Source organism: Neltuma alba, unplaced genomic scaffold, assembly GCF_004799145.2.
Source record: "Neltuma alba isolate B1F8T4 unplaced genomic scaffold, ASM479914v2 tig00010816_pilon, whole genome shotgun sequence".
In the NCBI taxonomy this organism is placed as follows: domain Eukaryota; kingdom Viridiplantae; phylum Streptophyta; class Magnoliopsida; order Fabales; family Fabaceae; genus Neltuma; species Neltuma alba.
Window position 1 is genome coordinate 228,769 of NW_021635624.1, and position 23,021 is coordinate 251,789.

The 23,021-nt window shown below is 32.6% G+C and overlaps 2 protein-coding genes across 3 annotated transcripts in view; both read right to left on the bottom strand.

The window, feature by feature from the left end:
• LOC114759287 (polyadenylate-binding protein 1) overlaps window positions 1–18,677 on the bottom strand; it is a 30,814-nt gene extending 12,137 nt beyond the window's left edge. The window contains exons 1-4 of one of the 2 annotated variants that reach the window (XM_028948449.1): window positions 18,668–18,677; window positions 15,756–15,758; window positions 1,606–1,761; window positions 1,430–1,532 (exon numbers count right to left, since the gene is read on the bottom strand). In XM_028948449.1, coding sequence (XP_028804282.1) covers window positions 1,430–1,532; window positions 1,606–1,740 — 238 coding nt within the window. In that variant the 5' untranslated portion in view covers window positions 1,741–1,761; window positions 15,756–15,758; window positions 18,668–18,677. Of the gene's footprint in view, window positions 1–1,429; window positions 1,533–1,605; window positions 1,796–15,755; window positions 15,759–18,667 lie in introns of those variants that run through there. The other variant, XM_028948448.1, reaches the window with a different exon arrangement.
• Window positions 11,657–20,321, bottom strand: LOC114759284 (uncharacterized). Its single transcript, XM_028948443.1, has 8 exons — window positions 19,940–20,321; window positions 19,316–19,455; window positions 19,081–19,180; window positions 18,860–18,958; window positions 15,495–15,842; window positions 13,051–13,143; window positions 12,754–12,960; window positions 11,657–12,184 (listed from the first exon to the last, which is right to left on the bottom strand). Exons 1-8 carry the CDS (start codon window positions 20,264–20,266, stop codon window positions 11,918–11,920), a joined length of 1,581 nt encoding a protein of 526 aa, XP_028804276.1. The 5' UTR covers window positions 20,267–20,321; the 3' UTR covers window positions 11,657–11,917.
• Between the last annotated feature and the right edge of the window lie 2,700 nt (window positions 20,322–23,021).

The following is a 23,021-nucleotide window of genomic DNA, read 5'->3' on the forward strand; positions in this document are numbered from 1 at the left end:
GACAAAAAACAGCCCTGAGCAGAATGAAAGCATTCATAATGAAATCACTGAAATTTAATTTAATAACTAATTAAAACAACATCTAAGTATTGAAATAAATTATGTCTTTGGCTGCTTACCAAAATTAGAGAAGATAACAGGATAAAAATAAATCACAAAAACAGTATTTTGGAAGCTAACACGATATTTAATTGTTAATATTTGATTTGGCTCTCACAAATACAAGCAATTGAACAGACTGGTATACACAAACAAATTTCACACATGCACACACATTACATACACAAGGGTTGGTTTCTTTCTATTTTCACATCCTGTCAAGGCAGGAAAGCAGCTTGGATATGTATTGGCATCACAGCCGCTATCACATTGCCTTTTTCCCCATATTATATTAATGACACAACAATGTTCATTCTCTTATTTGGACCAAGAAACAGAGGTCAAATGCATGAGAGATCAGAAGCACAGATCTGAATCATCCTGTCTCCCATCTCTCAAGATGTCAAACTTTATTAACTCACAAACAGAAAACAATCTGAGATACAAAAGATAAAAACTTGTTTGACACTAATTAAATCTACAGTGTGTCTTAGCTTGAGCAGCATGAATACTGGGACAAAACAATGTATAATCATTTCATCATTTTGTAGGCAAGATCTACTAGCAATTAATGCTTCCCATACATTTTTAGTATCAATGCACTAACAATAAATATATTGTTATAGACACTTGCGCAAACATAACTCTACCAATTTTGTATTCTTTAATTCAGAGAAGTTATCATACCCTCATATTATGTAGCTAATTTTCACACACTATATAAATGTCAACAAGATATATTATAATTAATATTTGCCAAGGACCAACCAAATCCTAAATGAACTGATCTCACCAACTCTAGTATACTCAAATAACCAGATCTCAGTCCCAGAAGAAAATGAGTAATCTTTCCCATGCCATAGTTAAACTGCATATGCAGGAGTTAATTTGATGGTCCTTGCCCCAATGTGCAGAGGCTAATATTTTATTGGAATTGACCAATAAAACGAACAGACTACCGGCTGCAATTATCCAATGCAAGGGTAGAGTGGGGACTGACATTGAGGAATCACGCATCTCGGTCTAAAACTTGAAAAGAGAAGACTAACGACTGTTATTATAAAAGACTGAAAGGAAACAGATGATGATTGAGCCATATACTTTAGCAATTCAAGTAACCCCAGAAATCCCAGCTCACCAGATCTAAATCTTGAATATCCTAAAGATAAGAATCAACTGAAAGTCCCCTAGCACCCCATGACAAAGGCCATATACCAATCATAAATCAATTTTCATGAGGGGCTAAGCAAAATTAAAAATTAATCCGCATGGTTTTGTGTTTATTACGTGTTCAAATTACAAATATGCTAGAAAGGGCCAAAAAAGAGACCTTGAACAGCACCCATCTCTTTCTCAACCTTAGCCTGCATTTCACGAAGGGCACTAGCTTCTTCCTCGATTTCCTTGAGCCGCTTCTTCATGTCCTCCAGGTCCTATCACAGAAAAAGAATGGAGAGTAAGAGGGAGACAGAGGAAATAGCGCAGAGAAACACAAATCGGGGGAACCTTATTAGACTGATCGGGGTCATGTTGATGTCCTTCTTGGTCTTCTTCTTCATCAACTCTGAAATCTGCGTCCATCTCCGCGTCGTCGGGAATATCGCCTCCGTACACTTCATGCTCTTCGTGTTCCTGCTCCATCTCTTCTCTCCTTTACTGTGCCTGTCGAGTCGAGCGACGGTGGTGTTAAGAGTTCGATAGCTAGGCCTATTTAGCTCAGTCACCACCATAAAAAGGTCAAAACTGGAAAGGTGAAACATTATCCGCCACGCTACTTTCCTCACCAATATGTACACAAAACGAAATTCACTCTCGTATGTTACTTAAAATACTACATTTGATGCTTTGGAACTCATTTAAATAGATTAAGAAAGTAAAATATTAGATGATACAAGGGATATGACTTAGCATCCTTCAAACACTTTAGTATAATACGAACTCCGGCTCTAAATATAAGAGTTAATTCGCTAATTTGAGTAGATTAAAGAAATAAGTTAAGTTAGTTATTTGTAATAGATATATGTTGTATTTTCTAAAATATTCTTGCTAATTAAGTGTATTGGCTAGGACTACTATTATTATAAGGAATATTTTTGAAAATAAATAAATAAATATGAAAGACAAAGTGGATAGAAATCTTACATTTAGAATTAAAATAAAAGTCAAACAAGATCTTATATTAAGGATCGGAGGTAGTATTACTTGTTGATATATCCCTATTTTATAATATATTTTATATATAATTAAGGGATCTTATAATATTTCAAGGGTTTAAAATGCACAAGATACTTATATTTTAAATTAAGGAAACTAAATAAATTAATTGTTTAAAAGTGTATTTTTTATTATATTTTTTATAATTTCCCTTTTGAAAGGTATCTTTGCTTTGATTTCAGGTTTTATCCAATATCATTTAAATTCAAAAGCTCTTTTATTTTAGTTGACATGAAGATCATACCAAATCAAGAGAATTTAAGTTTAAAATTCTATCAAGATTATAAGATAAAAGAAGATGAAAGATAAAGCCGGAAGAGTCAAGGGTTTTCTTATCTAACTAGACAAATTCAAGAGCTATAAAAGGAGATCAAAAAAGCCTTGGAGAAGTAACGAAGCCATCTACATTATACAACCACAAATACAAGCACAAGCAAACGTTTGGCTTCCTCTTATGTCTAGTTATTTCACTGTCGTTTTTTTATTATTTTCTTTTTATCATTATATTGTCATCTAGTCATATATGTGGTTAGTCCTCTTTGTTCTTAAGGATAAGATGACTTGGTTTGAGTTCCTGTTTATAATAGGGAGATTATTAGTTTTCATATTTCAATTCGCTAATACATTGCTTTTATGAATTTCCTAGGTTATGATTTTAATTTCTTTTGTGGATTGATATTTGATTTATGTTTCAGTTTGAACAATTATATTTTGTAGTTTTCAATGAATATAATTTCAATTTCCTCATGATTCTATGAATGTTTTTTTTTGTAGATTTCTATTTTGATTTGCACAAGTTGTTCATGCTCTAGAGTTTTCGATAGATAACTCTTTAAGGAATAAGATATAATTGTTTAATTAAATTTACAAGCTAAGTGGTTTTTAAATGATTAATTGAAAGGTGATTATATGCTAGCTCTTTAGGTATAATTATTAATTAATTAATCACAACGTAGATGTTATCTAGGGTTTTTTCTTTTGACTTAGTAATTGTTTTTATATAAATTCCTCATTCTTTTGAACCGTGATAGCCACTCATCAACATCTTCAAGAATTACATCATTCTGGTAAAGTCTTCGTTTCTTTTGCTTTCTCTTACTGATTGTTATTTTTTTTTATTTTTGTCAATTTATTTTTTTAAGCAAATCAATCAATTTTCTTTCCTACTCCTTGTAACATTCTAGTTTTTATTTCTAGTATTTAAACAAGTTTAGAAATAGTTTAATGTTTAATCAATTATTTTTATTCTCTAGTTATTTAAGAAAAAAGAATTTCTAAAAATAAGGTTTATAAAGTATATATACAAGAAAATTTACTAAATAATAGTATTAAAACGGATAAAAAAAGAAAAAGGAAGAAAATACAAAGAAAATGAAAAAATGGAGTCTAAACTGTAATTTCGTCTTATTTTAACATGGGGTTCTTAACTGGAATTTACCCCAAAATTTTATTTTAACAGTTGGAGCGGGGTCGAGAGGCGTCGCCCTTCTTTTTTTTCTCATTCTCCAGCGCCGTTCTCTCATTTGTCACTAGGGTTTTAACATTTGCAGATCATTTTGACAAGTCAAATAACTTTTTTTCATCAAACTCTTTTCATAAAAATTTTTCTACTCATCTATATCTATCTAATGATGGTAATTTTATACTATTTAAAAAAAAATTTTGGGTTTAAGATTTGAAACAAGTGTTGAGTTTTGATGATAGATGAGTATAATATTATAGAGCTATTTTAGAAGATCATTTCTATCAGTTTAGTTTTATTTTTGATTGACCTACTATTTTTTAAACGAATTATTTTAATTAAACAGATAGTTATTTGTGAAAAATGTGATATTTCTGTTATGGAATTTTAATTAAAGTATTTACTTAACTATGTTTGATGTATATTGAATTTCTAATGGCTGGCTTTTGAGATTTAAACTTGAGATAGAATTTTTGAATTTTAAATATGATAATTTCAGATTTAAAAATTTGAGAAAAATATGTATTAAAGTAAATACTTTGAAAGGTTTGAATGAAAATTATGGATTGTGGAGATATATTAATTTTGTCCTAAAAGACTTAATTATGGGTTATGAGAGGCTTGGGTTTAGCATAGAATTAGAGACTTTAACTTATATATATATATATATATATATATGTATTAGCTTAAATAATTAATTAAATAGCTTGTGTATTGATATGTAAATGTATTAATTGCGTAGATTAAATTATTAGATTACTAGTCTAAGCACGGGATTAACCTTGTGGTAATCCTTGTCCTAGACGAGAGGTAACCACTTTCTACTTATTATTCATGTTCGTAAATTGTTTGTGATTGATTTTTAATTATACAGGATTTATGAAATATTATTGAATTATGATACAAGCTATGAAGTTATGTTGTTATTGAAATTGTCTTGTGAGACTTTCTTTACAAAATATACATGTGTTTATGATTATGATGATATCATGTGTTATGTAATTGAGAATTGAAAATTCAAATTGATTTTTAACATGTTGATGATTTATTATAAATATAATATTTTGAGTATTGATATATAAGGAGTGACGGATGTTGATGATGAGAACTATATCAAAGAGGATATGAGGGGGTGAACTATGTATATGTGAGGATATAAGGTGATAGGACCATCAGATGTACATTGATTGGTCCTTTGACCCAATTACTCGTTATAGGGCATTGAAACCCCACTAGTAGACTAGAGGGGGAACTCATGGTCTGGTCTTATGCTATATGAATTTTAGTCGGTTCTTATCACTTGATTGGTGAGCTTGTCTAATTACCTATCCCATGGATGAGGTTTTAGCCCATAGGTTTAGTCAGAGGATACAAGGTGGGTGAATATAAGGGAGGTGAGAGGATTATTAATTGTACTTTGTATATGTTTTGATAATATGAAATTTGTTTGAATACTATGAATTTGCAATTATCTCACTTGACACATCATGAGCACTTACTTGTATGCTTGATAAGTAGGATTGTTGGTTACTGAGGCTTTTATCTCATCCCGTTAATTTAACACTTTTCCAGGTGATAGTTCCTGTTCGGGTTAGTTAGGGAAGGCTCTGAAAGCTTGAGCTGCTACTGTAAAATTGTAACACTTCCACCCTTTTGATTGTGTTGGATAGATGTATATTGCCATGATAAGGCCCATTCCACATACTCTGATATGTTTGAAATTGATTACTTTGATAGTGTATTTTTGATAACTATTGCTGGATTGCATGCTAGTAGAAGGCCAAAGGGCTCTAGGTACTTGTGATTTTTTGATATGAGTTGTGGATCCACAACAATCGTAGACATCAGATGACTTTTGATTTTAGAAAGTTGTGAAAGGTATTATTCAATAAAATCATGTTAGGGGCTCATGGTTGAAATGACACTCTGGGTTTATAATGTCCAAAGTCCTATTCATTGTGAATCTCGATTTGCACGAAGTTGATTTAGAAGGACTCTGTTAACCATGATAGATATATTTATATATTGGTTTAACTCTTTTTCATCATGGTTAATCTCATATGATTTAGGATGTTTATATACCCATGATAGTATTTTTAAATCTTTTACAAAGACTCTTTTCTATTATAGTTAATTTTTCAATATTGATTAATTTAAAAGTGTAGTAGTTTTGTTGTTACACTCCTTCCTTCTCTACATCATGTTTTCTTAATTAAAAAGGTTTTCAAAATTTTAACAAAGCTTCTCATAGAAAGAGATGACCTAGGTTGATCTCTATACTATATAGTGTTTATGTAGTTAATTAATTTATGAACTTACATGATAGGACGATCACTTATCTTTAATATAAAAGTTTATTTGACCTTTATTTTAGTCCTAACTATAAAATCTCAATCCACTTTGTCTTTCATATTTATCCTCTTTCTCAAGGTAGTCTTTGTAATTATAGTAGTTCTAGCCATTATACTTGATCAGCGAGGATATTTTAGAAAATACTCCTCCGATCCTTAATATAAGACCCATTTAACTAATTTGATTAGATTAAGGAAGTTAGATAAGTTAGTTAATTATAAGAAATGTGACATGTTTTTGTTAAAACATCATAATCATCTATCTTAATATCCCCTCTTCCTCTTCTATTTAATTATGGTTGAGAGAGTATCCATATGGGTAATTCAGAGAAAATTAATAAATATGATAAATAGGTATTATATTTAGGACCAAAACTAACTTAACAATTAGGTCCTATATTAAGGACTAGAGGAGTACAACACATATTTAGTACAGATAACTAACTTAACTAATTTTTTTAATCTATTAAAAATAGTCAACTAATTCTTATATTAAGGACTGGAGGTAGTACTACATCTTGTCTTTAATACTACCCTGGTCTTTAATATGAAAACCAGTTGACTAATTTGAGTGTCTTAAGAAAATTAGTTAAATTGTTTGTAATAAATAGGTGTTGTCTCTCATAAAATACACTTCTTAATCAAGTGTCATTTGATGAAATATTTAACACGTGTAACTATTATAAGGACTAAGTTTGAAAAAATGAATAAATATGAGAGATAAAATGAATGTGGATCTTATATTTAGGATCAAATTAAAAATTAAACAAACTCTTATATTAAGGACCGGAGGTAGTATAAAAGTTAATTTGACTTTCAATTTGATTCTAAATATAAGATCACAATCCACTTTGTTTCTCGTATTCATTTTTTTCCAAAATAATCCATATAATAGTTACATATGTTAAAAGTTTTATCAAATGTTAAAGTTAATATATTTGATTGCAAGGGTAGAAAAACAGCACCTATTTATTACAAATAACTAATTTAACAAACTTTATTAATTTACTCAAATTAATCAACTAGCTCTTATATTAAGGATCAGAGATAGTACTAAATTACATATCATAAGTTTGGTAATTTAATTTGAAAAAAATAATAAGTATGAAAAATGAAATAAATTAAAATTATATATTTAAAATGATGTATCTCGCCAATGTTCTTGGAATCTAGCTGCGTGAATACTCTAATGGGAGCTCTGGAATTGGCATCCTTCTTTTCAATCCCCAAAAAAATTATAATACCCCCCCCCCCAAAAAAAAGGAAAAAATATATAAACCTAAGAGTATAGAAAAAGATTTTAAAAATAGTTGTCACGAAATTAACACACACTCACTCACTATAGGCTGACATGAACACACACGTGTGTGTGTACACAAGCATTTTACAATGGTTAAAAACGATCTAGCTTGACTTTGTTCTCTGTTTTTTCCCCCCCCCCCTACTTTTCTAATTTTATCTTGATCTTAATTCATGAAGAATATTTGTCTCCATTAAATATCCTCTCTCAATTTGGTTCTGCATTAGAAGGGATATAATATTCTAATTTGTAGGCTAAAAGTGATATAATTGTTTGTGAATAATTTGGAAAAAAAATATAATACATACATACAATAAAAAAGTAAAAAATAATCTATTTGTTAATGTAATTTTTGGTTCCTTAAATTTACTCTCATTTTGGTCTTGATCCTTCAAATTTTAAACTATAGATTTTGGTCCATCAAGTTTCTTTTCATTTAAAAAATCAGTCATTATAGTTCAATAAAAACCTGGGTCATTTCCCCTGCTGAGGAACCAAAACCTATTATTTGAAACTTATGGGACCAAAACTAAAATAAAAACAAATTTAAGAGATAAGAAATTGTGTTAACCCATAATCTAACTTTAAATACTTATAGATCAGACCCTAAAACATACACTCCCCTGGTCCTAAATATAAAATTCTTATATACTAATATAAAGATCTTATATTTATGACAAGAAAAATATCTTGTTATAAACTCGAATCTAACTCTTTAAATAGGTCAAGTCAGGCTGTAAAATGACCTAATAAATCTCAGTATGTACACCATTGTGATACATGCGTGTGTGCGTGACGTAAGTACAACGTGAGTGAATGAGAAGGATGGGTAGGCAAAATTTTTAAATGAAGTTTTAGAAAAACCAAGTGAGGGTGGATTTTCTAAAAACCATTTTAGGGCTAAAAGTCAATCCAATCTAACATATTGTCAAATATATACAAATAGGTTTATTGTAAATTTTAACCCTAAAGTTATTTTGAGATGACTGAAATTTCATTCCAAACAAAGCCTAAATGCGTTCAATTGTGCATTCCCCCCCCCCAAAATTTATCATATTCAACATTCATCACTTCTAATAATATGTGAAAGAGAGAAATTACATAATGCTTCTTAGGGATCATTAAATGATGTATAAACGTTAATATCACTATTTAAGTGGGCACACTTTTGAAAGAAACCTTAAATGGGAGAAAAACAAATTGTTTTTTTTTTTTGACATCAAATGAAGTTTAAATAACTCTTTCTTAATTGTTGCATGATACTCCTCCGGTTCTAAATACAAGACTCTTATATATACTAATAAAAGGTTTTTATATTTAGGATCGGAGGAGTAATTGTTATTTTTGTATTAAAAACGAGAGGTAGAAATGTTTTAAAATTTTAAAAATTATTATATCTTATTATGATGTGTGTATGAATACCCTCCCTTGAATTCTCTTCTGTCTGATCTTATACTCTTTCTTAATTAATTAAAATTACTATTTTTAAAGAGTATTTTTAAAAAAATTAATTATTGCGTAGATTTTGTAAATCGTCTTATAAACTGAGATACCAAAGTTTTCTAAAAAGTTGTCACCTAAAAAGAAAGAGAATGAGTAGTACCTGATGATATACAGAATGCCTTGTTAAGTACATTTTGATCATTTTCAAGCTTAATTAATTAGTGTGTGCATGTTAATCGTGGGCATTAATGTTTAATAGTTCCTATATCTCAGTGCAGGCTTAATAATATTTAAACACCTTAATTAATTTGATCGATATAAAATTAGGACAGTTGGAATCATAATCATTGTTGCGTAAAAGTGATGGGCTTCATGGCCCGGTTAAGCTTGAATTTTTATTTATTTAAGAAATTATAATTCACTTGTTAAATGACATTCTTGTTCTTAAACTATTTTGTTAGAAATATTGATTGTCCTAAACTATTTATTGGATCAATGTCGCACCTCAAATACACATGAAAGAATAACTTGCTCCCTAAAATTTAATAATGTGGAGTAATTAGTACTTTGATTTTCTTTCTATCAAGTCATGTGATAGTGTTTACGTACAGTGTAGGGTGAATGTGTATCCGGCACATTGATTTTTATTATGATGCATCTATCAGACTATCACCCTAATTTTATTTTATTTTCAGTATATCTAACGTTCTGATATTATTTTTTTTAGTTATATCCAACATTTCAATCTATAGTGTTGGATGAACAATAATAAGATTAAGGTGTGAAATGTATAAAAACAAATAAGATCAAGGTGTTAAACGCACTAAAAAAATAAAGTCAAGATATTGAATGAACAATTTTACCCAGATTAATTATCAATTAATAAAAATCTCCAAGCTTATACTAATAATTAATGTCAAAATATTAACAAAGAATTGGTTTGGCGGTGTAAGGCCCTGCTAGAGATTTTTGGGTCTCAAGTTCAAGTATAAGAGGAGACAGCTTTATAGAAAGGGGAAGCCACGAACCCTGAACCGAATTAATCAAATGATAATATAAAAAATTAATGTCAAAATATGATTAGAGAGAGATAAAATGGATGTCATTTGACCAACTAACTAAGGATTAAAAAAGTTTATCAACCCACATGCTCGGGCCAGTGCTTCTTTCTAAGGCGCATCGGCTTTCTCGCTCGGGCCCTTGCTTCTTTCTAAGACGCATTGGCTTTCACGCTCAGGCCCTTGCTTGTTCGAGCAGATGAAGTTTTAGTGATCACTTACGCAATTCGACTTATGCTCTTTTGCAGTCGACCCACACTAACTATTGACTTATGTGCATGTTTCAGTTAATAAAATGGGAATGTCAGTTGTTTCACAATTTAGAACTTTTAGAGTGTCAATTTTTTTTTCAAATACTTTAAGGGTCAAAATACTATTTACCATTTAACTCAGTTAACAATCAACCATAATAGTTATTAGCCAGAGGACAATATTAGTTATTAGCCAAAGGACAATATTGCAAGGATTTTAATTAAGAAGTAACATTGCTCTTATGAACTCCTTGGCAAGTAATCAATGCTTCTTGCCAAGTAGTTCATAGACCAAAAAAGCCCTTCAACCCTTTGATTTATACTTCTTTCTATCAATTTCAACTAACCAACCTATACAAACTAAAAAAGTTAGTTACGTTAAAATTGGTTCAAAGATAATAAATATGCAAAAAAAAATGCAAATTATTTTCTCAAAACATCCTTGGTTAAAAATAAAAAATATATTAAATATTCAGATATCTCTAAAGTGTAACTTGTTCAAAAAGACCAAATCCATTAAAAAGAATTAACTCATAAAAGGAATCGGATGGAGTACATTTGACTATAAGTTTGGATGCCAAATTTGGTACAACTTCATATTCTTATTATAAGAGTTATTTAACCAAGATAGATAAATTAAGAAAGCCAAAATAAATCAAGAAATTATAACAAAAATGATATGATTTTAATAAAATATTTATATATAACATTAGATTTCACATCAATTTATAAGTTAAGTAAATTAGTTTAACAAAAATTGATAAATATAAGAGAGAAAAGGGGATTAATTTTATGTTTATGATCAAATGCTGCTTCCGAACGAACTCCTGCAGTAAGAATAGTATAGAGTATATGCGTTTGGTTTTAACATAGAAACCATTCAAACAAACCAAAGTTGGGCAAAGTACGTACAACTTAACAATTCTAGGCAACCCGCATCTCTGTATTTCATGATTTGACCAGCCAATTTTTTTGTATTAATAATACTTCAACGTTTATTCAAGATGATTTTGACTCTTTCTACGTGGATTTAAAAAAAGAAATAGAGTAGTTAGAGACATACATTTTAAATTTTCAAAAATTATCACTACTTTTAAAATTGCACTCAAATATGTTGACATATAACAAATGAATACAGGATGGAGGAACGCAAGGATTCTTGGAAAATATAAGGGCAGAGTCTGGGAAATTAGCAAATTAAACTACTCATTTTCTCTTTTAAAAAAACCTTCTTATAGAAGTATAATAAAACTAACTTTATTATACCCCATCTGACCAAATTGTTCATGCCAATCAAGTGACATTACAATAACTCAACGAACTCAACAAAATTTATTGATATCGTATATCAAATTCATAACAAGACACATTATTTAAAATTATAAATTATATAATTCATTTTTAAATTTTATATAAAATGCACAAGACCCTTTATTAGTTGAATATAATTGTACAACATAAGTTTACACCCTGTGGTAAAAATAAACTAATAAAAATCGAGGGAGCCAATCTTTCAATTTAGATCTTGAGGTCAAAAAAATCTTTCAATTCAGATCTTCTACATTCACAAAAGTGAATACATATATTCAGATATAAAACTAGAGATGATCGGATGACACCTTAGCCTCATTCACAATCACATTTTTTGCATTCCTTTTTGGATGCATAAATGAAGATGAATTGGACCATCTTCCCCAACAATCAAGAATGTAAATAAAAAATCGATATAAAAGCCAATGTCAAAGGCCCGGAATGGACTCTAAATTGTATTTCCCTGAAGAAGGTTCTGGTTCTGAATCCTTTTTTTCTTCTAATTTTGGTTTTGTCATGCCATCAAGTGCTTGCAGGTATGTGTAGGAAGCAGTTCGGTTGGATGGCGGGCTCGGATTGCTAATTCTGCTGGCGAGGAAGCGGCGGATTAGGCCCCTAAGGAATGGAGACATGGTTTCTGGCTCATAATCCAAGTAATACATCATCCCTCCCATACACAAGGAAAACAAGAACACCTGCATAGGTTAAAGGAGTATAAATTCAGATATCATGGTTATATTTGTCATATAAAGCTTCAACACTGAACGCTGAATCTTCTATTCCTTTAGAAGCCTCAGAATGGAACTAAAAACACGAGTGACCCTTACACAGGAGTACTTTACTCATAAACTGCTTGCATCTAAAATAGGTGCAACAAGTAAAACCTCTTGAAACTGGGTATGTTAAAAAGTCCTAACATCTTATGCATCTACTTCACTTTTTTTTTTTTTTTTGGTGAATATCTACTTCACTTGTTATCGGCCCTTGCTTTTGTCCTAGGCTTGAGTTACATGTTCCGTAGAGTAGTTGCTTTTGATTCTTAATGTCCTTCTATACATTTTATAACATCACTAACCTCGAAGGACATGAAATTATGGATGGATATAGAATCCAATGACGACTATTTTCTTGGAAACCAGGTCTTCAGTTTTGCTCTTGAAAATTGGGTCTTCAGTTTGGCACTAGTGTTCTAGTTTCAGCTTTTTGGGTGGGTATTTCCAGGACAATTTTCCATTCCAGCAAAAAAGTAGCTCAAAGATAATACCTCAGCATTCCTAATATCTGGAAGCAAGTTCCTGTTCACCAAGATAAACCATAATGAATCTCCTGCTCGAGGAAGGACATATAAAGCAAGCTCAGCACGCCTAGGTTTCTTCTCCAATAGCACTGAAAGCGCAGCTAGCCCACCAGCTATCCAATACACGAGTTTGTGGTCCTTCACAGCAACTTTTCTATGTAAACATATAACCGCCTGCACAGTTTGCAAGAAATTGATTATTATATAAAAAACTTATTATAATACGTGCATCTCTTAATACGTGAGAGATCAACAAACATCCACCTGAAAGATACCAACAAAAGCAGACAAAAAAGTTGTTGAACGAACAGCGCCTTTAATAGCTAACCAGAAGGTACGGAAAGGAGCATCCATGAACTGCATACAATATCAGCATCATCAGAACAGCATCGAAAAATTTACAGCAATGTTATAGAAGCAGTGGTTTTGGCTTGAAAATGTACGTCCGGAAACAGCAAATATAATAATAGTCATAATCTTATCCGCAGCAGGGAAACTGGAAACCAATCATACTAGCACGACTGTAGCATGACGATGTTAATAAAGCAAAACACATGACGACTTCTCACATAATGAATGGTGTTGGAGACTATATTATTACCCATCTATTCTATATCGTTTAAATTGCTTTTGTTTTATTTATTTTGTTTTAATTAAAGCTTCTTTGGTTTTTAATTATTTTGAGGGTAATATTTCTATGCATATATGATTGACTCCAACTGTTCCTTTATGATTAGGATAATACAACTTTTCAGTGTTCTATTTGGTCAGGATAGAATTAACATTCTAGTTGGAGTAAGAGTCTAATCCTCATCTATCTTCCATGCATGTATGCAGTTGCTTTTTAATCACATAAATGTCGAGGATTATTGAACGTCCAATATCTATATGACTGTCATTTGAATGTTTGCTGGAGCAGAATACTATTCATGGTTACAATAGGGAAAAGAAAGAAAGAAATCCACGATCAAAGCTGAATAAAGACGGTAAAGTTTAGGAAAGAAAAGAGAGACAGAAATGTTTAATACATAAGTGAGTAACTCCTTACAGTTTTAACTCAGTATAAAGCTACCACCTAAAGTTGACGTGAATGACAGGAGCTCTCACCATTTAAACAAGTAGCTACTAGCTAGGGTTATACCCTCAACCTTTGTGCATGCAAAAAACTTACTTGAGATGGATCTACTTTTTACCCTCCATGCCCCAAAGAAATTAGTCTTTGCTGCTAATAGAAGATATTCATTTTGCTTCAAAAAGAAAATTAATATACAGCAACAGAAGGTGTGGCACAACTACAGTTCTGCACTGCTAGTATAAGTACTAAACTGAGTACTACTCTAACTACCTTATGTACACTGCTATTCTAAGGCTAACCCTCCATTTGGATGAGAAGAAAAGTTGGAAGGAAAGAAAACAAGAGGAGAGAAAATGGGAAGAAGAGAAAACTGGAGAGAAAATATTATTACCCCTCATGTTTGGACAGACAAGAGAAAACAGAGAGGAAAGAAAATGAGTAAATATGGAAATGACTAAAATACTCTTATCATTATATCAAAATGTATCTTGATTAAAATCAAATTAAATATCATAATAATGAAAAACCATATTTACATTAACATAATCAGATAATTTAAAATCAAAGTATTTGATAAAGTTATATTATCATGTTATTATATTTTAATATCAAATAATTTTGTAAAAAAAGAAAAAAATAACATTTGTGTAATGTAATGCCAAAAAACCAAAACAACAACTCTACTTGTTTCCCCTTTCAGTTCATTTTAGAAGGACTTTTGCAATTTTAGTTATTTTATTTTTCAATCAAACAAACACAGAAGACAGACATGAAAATAATAAATAAAGTGAAAAAATTAAAAAAATAAATAGCTATTATTTTGCTGAAAAAACATATGTAAGGATAGAGAGGGAAATGTGTTTTCTTTTCATTTTCTCTCCATATGTGGAGAGAAAAGTTGGGAGGAAAATGGAATGTGGGATCCACCTCATTTTCTCTCCAACTTTTTTTTTTCCTCCCACTTGTCTTCCCTAATCCAAACAGGGGAAAAACTACTTCTCCCCCATTTGCCTTTCTAGTTTTCCTCCTTCCCTCATTTTCTCTCCATCCAAACATAACATAAGCTCTGAAAATCTGGGGTAACAATTATTATAACTTCCAACCAACAAAACCTGATGACCTAACTTACAGAGTGGAGATCTGAGATACTTTCACAAGAGCACCGAAACAGCCTAGGGACTGTGTTTAGGTCATTATAATCAAGGAACCACGATTATACAACTCCAAGAAGCTCTATTATATTGAAGTTGTGTATTAAAGCAAATGGAAAGGAAAAATAGCGCTTATGAAAAGCATGAAATTACTTCTTTATGCATAGCATTGCTTATTATGCAGAAACCAGGAGTGTGGTGCTTGCATTGAAGCAAAAATGAGCTCTAACAAGAAGTATGTTGATGAAATAAAAATAAAACTGGATAGAGCTCATTGGAAGCAACTAGATTGACTAAATCAATCTCCCGAGCAATTAAAAGAGACTAATTGCAAACATTTCCATTATGAGTACTTTTTTTTTTTTTGGTTGACTCCATTATGAGTGCTTTCATATTACATGAGACTGTTTTCTTAGTTTTCATTTACTGAAGTATTTGTTCTGCCAATTTACAAGCAACAGACAAGGCTAGCTAGAAAATACCTTCTGTAAGTGCAGAACAACAAATGGTACAAAAGTCAGAGAGAAGTAGAGAGGGAATGTTTTCTTAAATGTTGCTGATGTTGCTTTTGCATTGTGAGACAAACATGAATTTGTTCCTTGATGAATGACGGAACAAGGAATAATAGAAGGAAACTCTTCCAACTTCGAATAGCCAGATTTTCCTTTCCCCGATAAATAAGCTGAGAGTGAAACAACATCAACTGGAAAACCTCTGCAATTATCCCTTACAGCCTTATATACAGGCTCTGCAACCGGTCCAGTCTTTTGTATGAAGTCCTGATAGGATTTTGGCAGGCTCTCAGGACGCATGACGAAGGCGTACATAACCTGAAATAAATTGTCAATTGACTATATCACAAGGAATCATAGAAGAGTAGATCCACGGTGACCATGGAACAAGAGGGACCCAGGTGATTGCAGAGTAGATGGGCAAAAAAAGATCAAAGTTAAAATAATATAAGTAAATTAATGTCATCATGATCAAGTGGGGTTCAGGCCAATTTGTGCTGATTGTTTTTTCCTACAATTATTTTACATTCAGAGACGCAGAATACTTCCGAGCTATAAAATCTTTTCCAATTCTGCTTTTATCTGTATTCTATTTTATCCTGCATATCAAAGGATATAACACAAAATTTTCATCCAGGGCACGGAGGGCATTGCCAAACTACAAAATCACATTTTTAATTATATTTCATTCCCCATTATGTCCCATTTAGCATGTCAAAGGAGACACACACACACACACACAGTGCATGTGGGCAAGTGTACGTGTGCTAACTACATATGTATCAACTTAAGCTGTCTATTGTCTACGAGGCAACATTTTTTTGTCACAGAAAAGTTCAAAGGAAAAAAAAAAAAACCAAGTACAATATTTGAGCATAAGGAAACATGGATCCTCCAGAAATACATATCGACAAAGTTTACCGGCTCAAAATAGCAACAAGGAACAGATAAAATCAGTCATTGCTTTCACCATATCAACTATGAGCTATTCATCCATTTGAAGCCTAAACTCAATTGTCCATGAAGTGTTTCCCCAAAACGCACAAAAGCTACAACCACTTGACACAGCTGCAAACAACTAAAATGCATTTATCTAACATCCATCTCAGTGATATTTCTTTTACATCTCAAACATACCTAATTTCAACCATTACTCCACCAAAGGATCCAACAGCTAGATGCCTTCACTGCATGTTTTGCTGCCAGAACAACCTTGTATTCAGATTTTGGATCCATGAAGCTGACAAAATGACCAGTTTGGGCCCTACCCCTCCAACTGTGTCCAACATAAAAAGGCAAACTACATTATGTTCCTTTCAATCTAATTACTTCATATACTATGAGGAGTGTCAAACATGGTGATCCATTATCTCCATCTTTTTGTTCTCGCAATTGAGAAATTAGCCCATCTTATCCAGGAAGAGGTTGACGGGGTAAGAGCATTTTCAGGTCTGTTAGAATGGCACTCCAATTTCACATTTGTTTGTTTGCTGACATTCTCATAAAAGCTTGAGAATCCTTTTGCAAGGCATCTGGACAGCATGCCAACACTACTAGGACCAGGGTTTTTTCCTCCAAGAATGTGGAGCATTCGGGTGAAAGATCTCAATGAGCAGAGGATTCCAACCTCTTAACTTGGGTAAGCACCAAGGTTTGCAGATTCATCAAGGTAGAGTCAAGAAGGCCACATAGCAGAATATCATAGACAAGGTTAGTTCTCATGTTTCTAATTGGACGGCAGATAACCTCTCCGTTGCAGGAAGAAAAACATTAATATCATCAATTATATTGGCCATGCTATATTATATAGAATGAAATCAACCCCTCTTCCAGTTGGTATTTATGATGTTATTGAGAGCGGAAAAACATGACATTTCTCCATAGTAGTGCCAGCAAACAAGGGGTGCATCTAGTAGCATGGGATGAAGTATGTGAACACAAAGAGGCTGGTGACCTACAAATGCATCATGCTAGAGCCCAAAATTGTGCTTTCACAAAGTCAACATGGGGATTGATATCGAAAAAAGATTATTTGTGGTTAAAATTCTGAAAGAAAGCATAGATGTGGCAGTGACATGATCCCTAGAGTTGCTTGAAGAGTATGGGATCAAGGACATGGTTGAGCATTAAGTTTAGATGGAAGCATATGTTAGATTGATCAAAGTTTGGAGAATGGTACAAATGTGAATTTTTGGAAAGATATGTGGGTTCCACACTTAGAAGCGTTGGAGAAGTATGCAGTGGTGCCAATTCATCAAAAAGAGTATAACTCGAATGTGGCAGGTGTTGTTTCAGAGATGGGTTATTGGCTATGGAATAAACTGAAACTCTGCCTCCCTGAAGATATTCTCAATAGAATCCTTGGGATTGAATTAGATAGTCATCTAAATAATCCTAACACTATTCCATGGAGTTTAACTAACAAGAGGATGGGCACAGTGGTAGAGTGGATAAATGCTTCACCGTTATCTGTTGGAAGATTTGGCACCAAAGGAATCTGAGGGGGATGCTCAGGCCAGATTGGTGTGGAATAGCTCATCACCAAAGGAGTAAGTAATCAATTGAAGCCAAGCAATGATGAGGTGAAGAAGAGAGGAAACCACAGTGCTCGGGTACCACCTTAGTGGAATTACATTGAGGTAATTAATGATGGGCCCTACATTAGATCGGTTGGGAATTGTGGCTATGAAAGCGTCATACTTCACCATATGGGACTGGCCATCAAAGGCTTCGGCTGCTTAATGGGTTTGGCAAATAGTCTGAGCGCAGAATTATGGGCTTGCATGCTAGGCCTTTTGTGCATGGGATTCTGGAGCAAGGACGATTGAACTTAAATCTAAGTATCTAGAAGTGGTGTAGGTAGTGCAACGCAAGGTGAATGGCTCTCATCTGGACGGAGATCTAATGCTGGAGATTCAGCATATGATAGCAAGGGAATGGATTGTTTGCCTGAAATTGTGCTGAAGGGATTCAGATACAGTTGCTGACTATCATGCAAAGATGGTCTTAAACAATGATTAAACCCTTTTAATTTGTAAGAAGCCTCTTTGCTTTGTGTCCAATCTCAACTCCACATAAAATGGCTTCTCATTGTTGGGGTGTGCTAACCATCTGAACATGCGTTTTTACTATTAAGATATTACAACAGTAAAAGTTTATTACATGAGTAGTCTATGCTATTTATGAAAACAATAACTCCTAGTTATATTGGCTGCTCTACTGATAACTTTCTTCCGATACATGTATAGATGACCAAAACTAAAAACCTGTATAGATGCCAATAGCAAAAGATCACAACTGAGCCAATATAAAAAATCAAAATGAGGATTGAATACCTGTGCACAAGCTATAGCAAAGAGCAAAGAATCTCCATGTCTCCAATGACTTCCCCAAAGGTGAAACTTGTTCTTGGCTTTGGCAGAATTATAAGCACACTGATACATAACAATATCCATTAGACTTGTGTGTGCAGATAAGTCTGAAGAGAGGACAAACATAAAATGTGTCATAGTTCAGATGTCTCGGAAAAATTAGTTTGTAATACACTTTCAAGTACCTGAGCTAACCGAGCTAGCAGATACAAAGCTAGCGTACGCCTCCTACTTGAATCATTTAATGCCAGGATAGAAAAACCAGCAATTGAACCTGCTAAAATTCTGCCCCATCATCCCCTCAAACAAAGTCATAATTAAGCGATGTGTGCATAACACCATGAAGCAACAACCAAGCATCACAGACCAGATAATAAATTTAAAAACCTTGTGAACAAATTACAAAAGAAATGAACTTACGTATTCAGTGGAACCTCCTTCTTTCTCCATTTTCTCAGTAAACATCTCAGGGCATGATAACATCCAGTAAAACCACCAAAAAGTAGACCAATACGACATGCTTCTTCTCTTACAATAAGATCTCTTTCTGAAACAAGTTGCTGTGGGGGGAAAGGAAAAGCATATCATCACACATTTCTCCCTTTAGTACTAAAATAAGAAATGCAACGCAAATTATGGTTACTACTTCCATCAAATATACATTATTACTTAACAATGCAAAGATAGAAAGACAAAAAAGTCCTTCGATATTCTTTGCCACAAAGTCCACCTAGGGTAAGTTCAGTTGGACTCGATTAGTTTGGGATTTGGTAGAGGTCCTAATGAGTTTCATTCACGCAAAAATAAAATAGGCATACTCACAACAATCTTACTCCTTATTGCCGAAAAGGAGGCAATGAGTTTTCTATAAGCATAAAAATCCCACGTCCAACATCGCCACTATTTGATTAAATCAAAAGGGCAACTTTCCGCCCTAAATTAATTCAATTCTACCATTGATCCCAGACAGAAGGAAGTTAAAAGCAAAAGCCAAACAGCAACATCAGTGATCACAAAACCGCCAAGCTCCAATTCACTTCTCACCTTAAGATCAAGAAGAGAAGAGTACGACTGCCGCCGTGCGAGCTTAAACGCGCGAAGAAGAATTCCAATACCGACCCGGACGCCATACGAAAGCAGGAAGCTCTGGCAGAGATTACCTATAGCATGGGCGACACATGATTCGCCAGGACTATGATCGCAGGGAGGGCAATCCAGGTGGTGCTGATGGTGCAGGCGAGCAGCGGCACGGCGCTGACGACGCTGCAGCTCCTCAATTGCCTCACGGAGGCGATCCTCCGCCTCGTGAAGGCGGCGCTCGGCGTCGGAATTGTCTTGGAGCGGCGGCGAGGGAGGAGAAGATACGGTCATATTGGAGCAGCAAATGGAAGCAATCTTGTGGCATCTGAAAGCGTTTTCGGAGGAAAAGCGAAGATGAAGCTAAAGATGCATAACACAAGAAATGGCCTGCGTGATCAAAATAAAAAGAGTCATCATCCGCATTCTTCAAGCGCAATTAATTACGCAAATTTCTATTTGCGATTTCAGGTTCGGCCCTTCGAGTTTTGAGTACGAAGGTGTTTTTTATTTGTTATATTTATATATACTATTTACTTTCATTTTATATTTCGAAATTTAAATTTAAATTTAAATTATTTTTAATTCAATTTTTCGGCTCAGTGTTTTATTAAGAAAAAAAAAATTGTGTTGTTATATCATGTGTACAATATTTTTTATTGTATAGAAAATTAATTGATTCTGCAAAGATAATTGAAATTTGTTTAAGAAGTCAGGTTCAATTTATCATCAGCAGATTTAACTTTTTCCCAACTTTATGCAATATATGGAAAAAATATATATGTATGTTGCACATAGTTTTAGAAAACAAAAAAAATAAAAAGTAAAAGTGACCACTAGAAATGCATCATACTTTAAGCATAGACATAGACAAAGGTATGTTGCCTACAGGAGTTACATCTGCTTACGTTTTTTTATTCATATCATTTTTTGGGTACTTGGATAATTTAAGAAGCATTTTTAGAAAATACTTTCCCAAAAGTCAAGATAAAACATCAACGGGGTTGGGTCTAGTAGAAGGGATTAGTCTCCCACAATGTGATAAACCAAGTTTCAAATCTCTACTGGAAGAGATGTCCATATTTAGTGCACAATAATACCTCGAATAAGATTACTTCTAATAGAATAATATCTATGCTTTAACAAAAAAATCGAGATAAAACTTCTCTCATATGTTTACTTTGTATGTTAAAAATTACTTTTAAAATTATGATTTTATTTTTACTCAAATACTCTCTTTATCATTATCAAACTTGCAATTTTACGGTATAAAAGAGTCAATATTATTAGACCAGATGACCTTGACCTGTTCAAATCATTTACCCACACTAATTTTTTTTAGGAGAATTACAATCAAGTCTCATAAAAGAGAAATAATTACTAAAAGGTTCCAATAACAACATCAGCAATTATAATGACAAATCATACAATGAAAATAACAACATCTGGGATTTGTTTTTCAATTGTTTTTCTTGCTTATGCCTTATTGTAACTCTCTTTTTTTTTTTGTGAGATACCGCACTAATTTCGATAAGTCAATAACTCATTTTCTAGTTAAATCAAATTAACTTAAATTTGTTTCATATTTATTTTCAACTGTCGTGATGACCTTCTTCTAGTTGTGCTGCTGTACATCCGTGATACTTGCTTCATTTTTTTTTTTTTTTAAAGTTACCGACCGTGCACTGTACCTATTCCGTAAGTCCACATCATCATTTCACTGCAACAAATTTCAATACAGAACTAATATTTTAAAACAAATTAAATTTTAGGAACTAAACTATAAATTTGAAATTAAATAAATTAAAACAAAAATAAATCCAAGAACTAACATTTTAAAACAGATTAAATTTTGGAAACTAAAACTACAAGTCTGAAATTAAATGGATTGAAACAAAAACAATCCAAATTTCAAAGACAAAAAATTATATTAACTTTTTTAGTGGTGTAACCATGAACACATCACAAGAGTTAGTTACCCCTTCAAATGAAGACAATAGGAATACTAAATTTGCCGTGAAGTCGATGGAGCCTTCTTCTGCGTGCACCGAAAGCTGCTTGCGGAGGAATCATCATGAATGCGGTGCAGGTAGTCATTGAAGGGTTCACTCAAAAACTGGAACAAGATGATCACCTTACGGCGGAACTTTGGGGGTGCTTGTTGGGGTTAAAGCGAGCCTGGGACCTGGTAGAAAGAGACATTACTTTACGAAGCGACTCAGCTGAAGCTCTTCAGGTTATTACTGGTGCAGAAAATCCCCTCCATGAGGACTGAAACGTGATTTCTGAAATCAAGAACATGATGAAAAGGGAATGAAAGGTGGAGCTGCAAGTAATCAGCAGAGACTCTAATAACATGGCACATGCATTAGCAAAGAAGGCGCTGCAAGGAGATGTTGGACTTCAGATTCTGAACAAGGAATCAGTGCTGGAGTGTATAGCGTCCTTGGATATTACTTAGCCCTTCTTTCTCTGGTCTGGTTTCCTGTTTTGTTCATTTGCTTTCAGGTGTATCAAAATATATATATATATATATATATTAACCCTTTTTATTTTCATTAATTTATACTTGTAATTTTCTTATTTATGTATAAATTAATTCACTAAATATACACTTGGTTCTTTAATTTTATATGGTTTCAATTTGATCCCTTAACTTTAAAAAGTATACTTTTAGTCTTTTAATCCTTTTTTTTTTAAAAAAAAAAAGACATTAAGATCTGAAATGTTGATAAAATATTCTCAAATACTAATATATTTAATTTTCAAAACATCCAAAATTGTTACAAAAATCATCATTGAAATCTAATAATTTTAGAGTTAAAAGACCAAATGTATGCTTTTTAAAGTTAAAGGATTAAATGTATACTTTAGCCAAATTAATTTAATATTTTAATCTTATTTATTTTGCATGTTTTTATATTTGAATCGGATCGATTAAGTTAGATAGATGCGATATGATATGCTACAGGAAATTAATACAGTGCATCCGAGTTCCTCGTTTATGTGTGTATGTATAACTCCTCATTCTAAACTTGCCTTAACAACA

Excerpts from the sequence above, each read along its gene's own strand:
- LOC114759284 (XM_028948443.1), bottom strand. The coding sequence starts at position 20,266 with ATGACCGTATCTTCTCCTCCCTCGCCGCCGCTCCAAGACAATTCCGAC. Across the intron at positions 19,456-19,939 it reads CTTCTCTTCTTGATCTTAAG|CAACTTGTTTCAGAAAGAGA; the intron begins GTGAGAAGTGAA and ends TTCCCCCCACAG. Across the intron at positions 12,185-12,753 it reads CAGATATTAGGAATGCTGAG|GTGTTCTTGTTTTCCTTGTG; the intron begins GTATTATCTTTG and ends TAACCTATGCAG.